General features: G+C 50.3%; 1 protein-coding gene across 1 annotated transcript; it reads left to right on the top strand.

Moving 5' to 3' along the window:
* Positions 1-1,086: 1,086 nt before the first annotated feature.
* myadma (myeloid associated differentiation marker a) lies at positions 1,087-5,608 on the top strand. The gene is made up of 2 exons (XM_028986094.1): positions 1,087-1,228; positions 3,705-5,608. The coding sequence occupies exon 2, from the start codon at positions 3,729-3,731 to the stop codon at positions 4,608-4,610; it is 882 nt and encodes a 293-aa protein (XP_028841927.1). The 5' UTR covers positions 1,087-1,228; positions 3,705-3,728; the 3' UTR covers positions 4,611-5,608.
* The last annotated feature ends 448 nt before the right edge of the window (positions 5,609-6,056 follow it).

Raw genomic sequence — 6,056 nt, 5'->3', positions numbered from 1 at the left:
AAGATACCTTCCACCACTAAATAAATCTACTTTAGATGGAGGAGTCATGAATTCACACATCTGGAGGTGAATATACGGTCCTAAAACCAAGGTTTCTGAGAAGATACCTTCCTCCAATGAATAAATCTACTTTAGATGGAGGAATCTTGCATTCACGCTGTCTGCAGGTGAAGATCAGGTCCTTAAACTAGGTTTCTGAGAAGATACCTTCCACCACTGAATAAATCTACTTTAGATGGAGGAATCTCACATTCACGCTGTCTGCAGGTGAAGATCAGGTCCTTAAACCAAGGTTTCTGAGAAGATACCTTCCACCACTGAATAAATCTACTTTAGATGGAGGAATCTTGCATTCACGCTGTCTGCAGGTGAAGATCAGGTCCTTAAACAAGGTTTCTGAGAAGATACCTTCCACCACTGAATAAATCTACTTTAGATGGAGGAATCTTGCATTCACGCTGTCTGCAGGTGAAGATCAGGTCCTTAAAAGAGGTTTCTGAGAAGATACCTTCCTCCAATGAATAAATCTACTTTAGATGGAGGAATCTTGCATTCACGCTGTCTGCAGGTGAAGATCTGGTCCTTAAAAGAGGTTTCTGAGAAGATACCTTCCTCCAATGAATAAATCTACTTTAGATGGAGGAATCTTGCATTCACGCTGTCTGCAGGTGAAGATCAGGTCCTTAAACCAAGGTTTCTGAGAAGATACCTTCCACCACTGAATAAATCTACTTTAGATGGAGGAATCTTGCATTCGCGCTGTCTGCAGGTGAAGATCAGGTCCTTAAAAGAGGTTTCTGAGAAGATACCTTCCTCCAATGAATAAATCTACTTTAGATGGAGGAATCTTGCATTCACGCTGTCTGCAGGTGAAGATCAGGTCCTTAAACCAAGGTTTCTGAGAAGATACCTTCCACCACTGAATAAATCTACTTTAGATGGAGGAATCTGGCCCTCACTCCATCCGCAGGTGAAGATCAGGTCTTTTTAAACGAGTCTGAGCTTCCATTCAGTACAGTGTATTTATTCCCTGAGGATAAGTGAAGTCTCTCCTTAACTATTTGTTAGTGAAGAAAGCACCATGTGATAACCACTGTTGAAGGGTCATAATGCACCGCGGGTCTCTTTATCCCTCCGGGCCGAGGCTGGGCGGGGAGCCGCGGCAGGAAGCGCTTCTCCGAGCTGCGGCGACGACGTCGCGGTGCCGTTACATCCTCCCGGAGAAAAGGTGAGTTTTTCCGACCACCGCGGCGTCCAGAAAACAGCGAGAAATACCGCAGTAGATACCAGCCAAACGTAACGGTACCGCCGTCGCGGTTTTTTATTATTATTATAGTACTATTCATTTTTCTTTTAGTAGGAAACAGTCGAACGAACTTCGCGTCCGTTCAGCAGACGTTCCCTCCAACTTTACCTTCCGAATGAATATAATAATTTAACTTTTCGTGGCTCGACAGAAACGCGCTTATTTTTCCTTTATAAGGTATACGCGACTGGCCGGAAGTGACGTAGGCGTCCTCAGAAGTTCTGAACGTTAACAATGTGGCGCCGTAGACTCTCCTCAGACGCGGAGTCGGTATATTTAGCGTTGATGATAGATGATAGTGGCCTGGTGATGAGGATAATGTCGAATCTGCATATTAATGTGTTTTTCTTGTTAAAAAATAAATAAATAAAATTCTTGCGTTTGAGATTTTGAGATTCATGTGTTTGTGGAACACGGCAGGATTAGAATGTGCCTTTAAACTGCACCGAACCACAAACCAGAAGCCAACCACATGACACAACTTCCAGGAGGTTTTACATCTCTGCACCGCGTTGAAAACCTCAATCCACGCGTGCCTCGTCATGCAGAGCGCAGGATTCTAGAAAACCTCCGTCTGAGGATCAGTTTAGGGGCAGTAGCCTAGTGGGTAACACACTCGCCTATAAACCAGAAGACCCAGGTTCAAATCCCACTTACTACCATCCACACTTAACCCTGAGTGTCTCCAGGGGGGGACTGTCCCTGTAACTACTGGTTGTAAGTCCCTCTGGATAAGTGCCGTCTGGTAAATGCCGTAAATGTAAATGTAGTTTAGCGACAGCCACACGTCCTGTAGTCACGGTCATTCACTTCTTATTAGCCGTGGCTCCTCATGAGGAAGTGACTGTGTTCTGGGGCCGTTCTTCACACCGCCCCTCTGCTACGTTCCCTCCACCGGCTCCCAGTAGCTGCCCCACCACATCAGGTTCAAAATACTGATGCTGGCCTACAAAGCCAAACATGGAGTAGCACCATCCTACCTCACAGCCCTTATTACACCTCGCACTGCACCTCGTATACTCCGAGCCTCCAGTACTGCTCGCCTGGTCCCTCCATCTCTGAAGGTACGAGGAAGACGTTCATCTAGACTCTTCTCTGTCTTGGCCCCTCGGTGGAACGAACTTCCCCCTCGGGTTTCAAAGGGCAGCTTTAGACCTTCCTCTTTAGAGAATACTCACGCTAACTTGTCACCTTCTTACGGTGTGACGAATGTAAGTTAGAATACAGTGAACCAGAACTTCAGTGACGGTGACTTGAAAGCACGTTGTAAGTGGCTCTGGAGAAGCGCCACAAATGTAAACTGTCCCATGGGCAGCGCAGGCGTCCTTTACATACGTGAGACGCCACAGCAGGACGGGGCAGCTTCCTGCCGCTGCGTCGCTTCCTCTTCAGGACGTGTGCAGGCATCATCTCAACTGTAACCCTGAAGTAGTTGTGGAACGGACGAGCTGAGCGTGTAAAACGCACAAACGATTAAACCTGAAAGTGGTAATAATGAGGTAATATACACGTCGTGCCATCGTTTCATGAAAAACTCGCGGGACTAATACAGGATCATCTCAACTTAGGGAAATAAAGAAATTCTGCAGTGTTTTTCATCAGATTTCGACACGTAAGACTTTTGCACGGCACTGCATGGCCAAATCTTATGTGAAGTGTGACTTGTCACAAGCAGAAAAAAAAATGGCTCCAGGCTTTATTGCAAGACGTTGCAAAAATCCAACCTTGATTCAAAAATTTAGGCACGATTTTACTCACAAAGTAGTCTTAATCCAACGCTGGTTATCAGATCATATCTCTGTTACCTAGCAACCGACATAACATTTCTGTATGAGTGCATGAGGGGTACGTGGGAGTTGCCGCTTCGTTGGAAAGTTCGGAGATATAAATCGATGGTCGAGACCTCACCCTAACTCGACGTTTTCTGGGGCGTACAAACTTTTGCACAATCTTTCTTTTGCTCCAGAGGTGTTCCATCAGTGGGCCGGTGGTGGCCCCATAATCAGAAGGTTGCCGGTTTGCATCCCGACCCGCCGAGGTGCCAGTGAGCAAAGCGCCCCGGGCACCCCGGGCCCCTGTCATGGTGCCAAAAGTCACCAAGGGTGATGGTTAAATACAGAGGACACGTTTCACTGTGTCACCGTGTGCTGTGCTGCTGTGTATCACAATGACAATCACGTCACTTTTATAAGTGATTGTTGCACACGATGCACACAGTGAAATTTGTCCTCTGCATTTAACCCATCACCCTGAGTGAACAGTGGGCAGCCATGACAGGCGATGACTTCCTTAACCGCTAGGCCACCACTACCACCACTGCCCTTTTGACTTTTGCTGCATAGCTCATCGTCAGACAGGCCTCTGCTCGTAATAATGTCTTCTCCTCTCGTCCCGCCAGAGCCGCCGGAGATTCGGCGTGACCATGGCCCTGGTGATAAAGTTCTCCTCCCGGCTCCTCTGGGTCCGCGTGGCGGCGCTGCTCTTCTCCTGCGTGGCGTTCAGCGTGGCGGCGTACGGCGCGTCCCCGAGCGGCAGCACGGGCGACTGGTGCATGTTCTGCTGGATCTTCAGCTTCGCCGGGACGCTGGTGGTGCTGCTGGTGGAGCTGTTCTCCCTGCAGGCGCGGGTGCCCGTCTCCTGGGCCAACTTCCCGGTGACCTTCGCGTGCTACGCCGCGCTGCTGTGCCTCTCCGCCTCCGTCATCTTCCCGCTCGGCTTCCTGAAGGGCCAGCGGGCGCACGGCGAGCTGCGGGACCACCGCATCGCCGCCACCATCTTCTCCTGCCTCGCCACCGTGGCCTACCTGGGCGAGGTGAGCCTGACCCGCGCCCAACCGGGCGAGGTGGCCGGCTACATGGCCACGGCGCCCGGCCTGCTGAAGGTGTGCGAGACCTTCGTGGCCTGCGTCATCTTCGTCTTCGCCAGCGAGCCGGTGGCGTACGACCGCTACCCGGCGCTGAAGTGGTGCATGGCGGTGTACTGCGTCTGCTTCCTGCTCTCGGCCGCCGTGGTGGTGCTGTGCGTGGGCGAGTGCACCGGCTGCCTGCCCTTCCCCTTCGCCAAGTTCCTGTCGGCCTACACAGTGCTGGCCGTGGCCATGTACCTCACCGCCACCATCATCTGGCCGGTGTTCCAGTTCGACAGCCGCTACGGCGGCCAGGCGCGCCGGCCCTCCTACTGCGCCGGCCCCGTCACGTGTCCCTGGGACAAGCTGGTGGCCGTGGCGGTCCTCACGGCCCTCAACCTCCTGATCTACGTGGCCGACCTGTCCTATTCCGCCCGCCTGGTGTTCGTCAGCGCGTGAAGCGGTTCTGGAGTCCGGGTGTTTCTCAGAGTCAAAGAGCCAGTCTCGACGTCCAAAGACTGTCCAAGTCCAACACCCACATCCATCCACCTGCTCACACGGACCCAGTGTAGAGGACTAACCGCCACGCCTTTTTATCAATCCATAGGAACCATCGGCACTGATACTCCAGGCGTTCCTGGAACGTTCCATCTGGAGCCGTGATACCACTTTTTGGACCACCGTGTTTCTAAAAAACGAATGCAAAAACGATGGTTGGTTCACAAGCTAAAGGCAGATTCAAATCCTCGGCTTCGGAACGCCCAGCCAGGAGGGATCCTCCACTCTGAGAAACACCCACTTGAAGATTCCAAGAACCGTGTCTGTTTGTGAGCTACCATCCACCTGCTCACGCGGACCCCGAGGCGGCCACGCCTTTTTATCAATCCATAGGAACCATCGGCACTGATATTCCTTCAGCTCGATATTATGGAAGAAGACGGGCAGAGCGGCTGAGCTCAGGCGTTCTTGTCTTCTGACGGTAGTTGCGTACCAGATAAATTAATGTTCCTAAAAAGACAGAAACATGGACTACATTTATATTTTTATTTCCGTATCAAAAATCAACGCCATATTTGCTGGGCGAGTAATTGGGCGTCAAGGCGAAAATGGGCCCTACGTCGTGCCGCAGATATGGAGCCGGGATGATACTCATTGCAGGGGGAGGTTCTGGTGCCGAAGATGCGGGATGCCGAGGGACGAGGACACGAAGAGGGGCTTCCGCTCTGGGTCCTCTCCTTCGCCGATGCTGCGTGGCGGCAGCACCGTGCGAGTGGGAGCTGGGCACCACGCGCACGTCGGGCTCCAGGTGCCTCACGTAAATGTGCGAATGCTGCTGTCTTGTGAAAGAGTCGCGTCTGTGAACGACTTTGCACTGTTTTTTTGTTCGTACGTAATGAAATGCCTTGTGTCAGCCACCCATGTCCTGAACGGAACTCGTATGTAATGAATGTGTGAAAGCTGAGATTAAAAAAAAAATCATAAAAAAGTTCCTGCGTGATGATGTGCAGATACTGTGCTTAAGTACAATTTCGTTTTAGGTTTTTGTTCCGCAGGTTTTGTTCTCCTTGTTAGGTGACAGTTTGCATAATCCTTTATGGCACCAAGTGAACACGAACAAACTAAGAATGCACGTATTTGGAATTTATGTCTTTTCCAATTAAGATAATGGTGCAACTTACTGTCCTTACAAAGACCGAGGTGTATTAAATAGAATATTTTTTTTGTTCACCTGTTATGATGAATCAGTATGAATCATCTGCACTGATATTCCTTCATTTCGATATGATGGTTCTCGGTCCAGGAGGTGGCGATCCTTGTCTTCTGACAGTAGTTGCATACCAGACAAACTACTTCAGAAATCATATCATTTTGGAATGATCCAAAAAGACAGAACATCTGGAGCCA

The sequence above is a fragment of the Denticeps clupeoides genome, chromosome 1, assembly GCF_900700375.1.
Source record: "Denticeps clupeoides chromosome 1, fDenClu1.1, whole genome shotgun sequence".
In the NCBI taxonomy this organism is placed as follows: domain Eukaryota; kingdom Metazoa; phylum Chordata; class Actinopteri; order Clupeiformes; family Denticipitidae; genus Denticeps; species Denticeps clupeoides.
Note: the sequence above shows the minus strand (reverse complement) of the source record. Positions and strands in the feature narration are given on the sequence as shown.

Coding starts and splice junctions, on each gene's coding strand:
- myadma (XM_028986094.1), top strand. CDS start 3,729: ATGGCCCTGGTGATAAAGTTCTCCTCCCGGCTCCTCTGGGTCCGCGTG.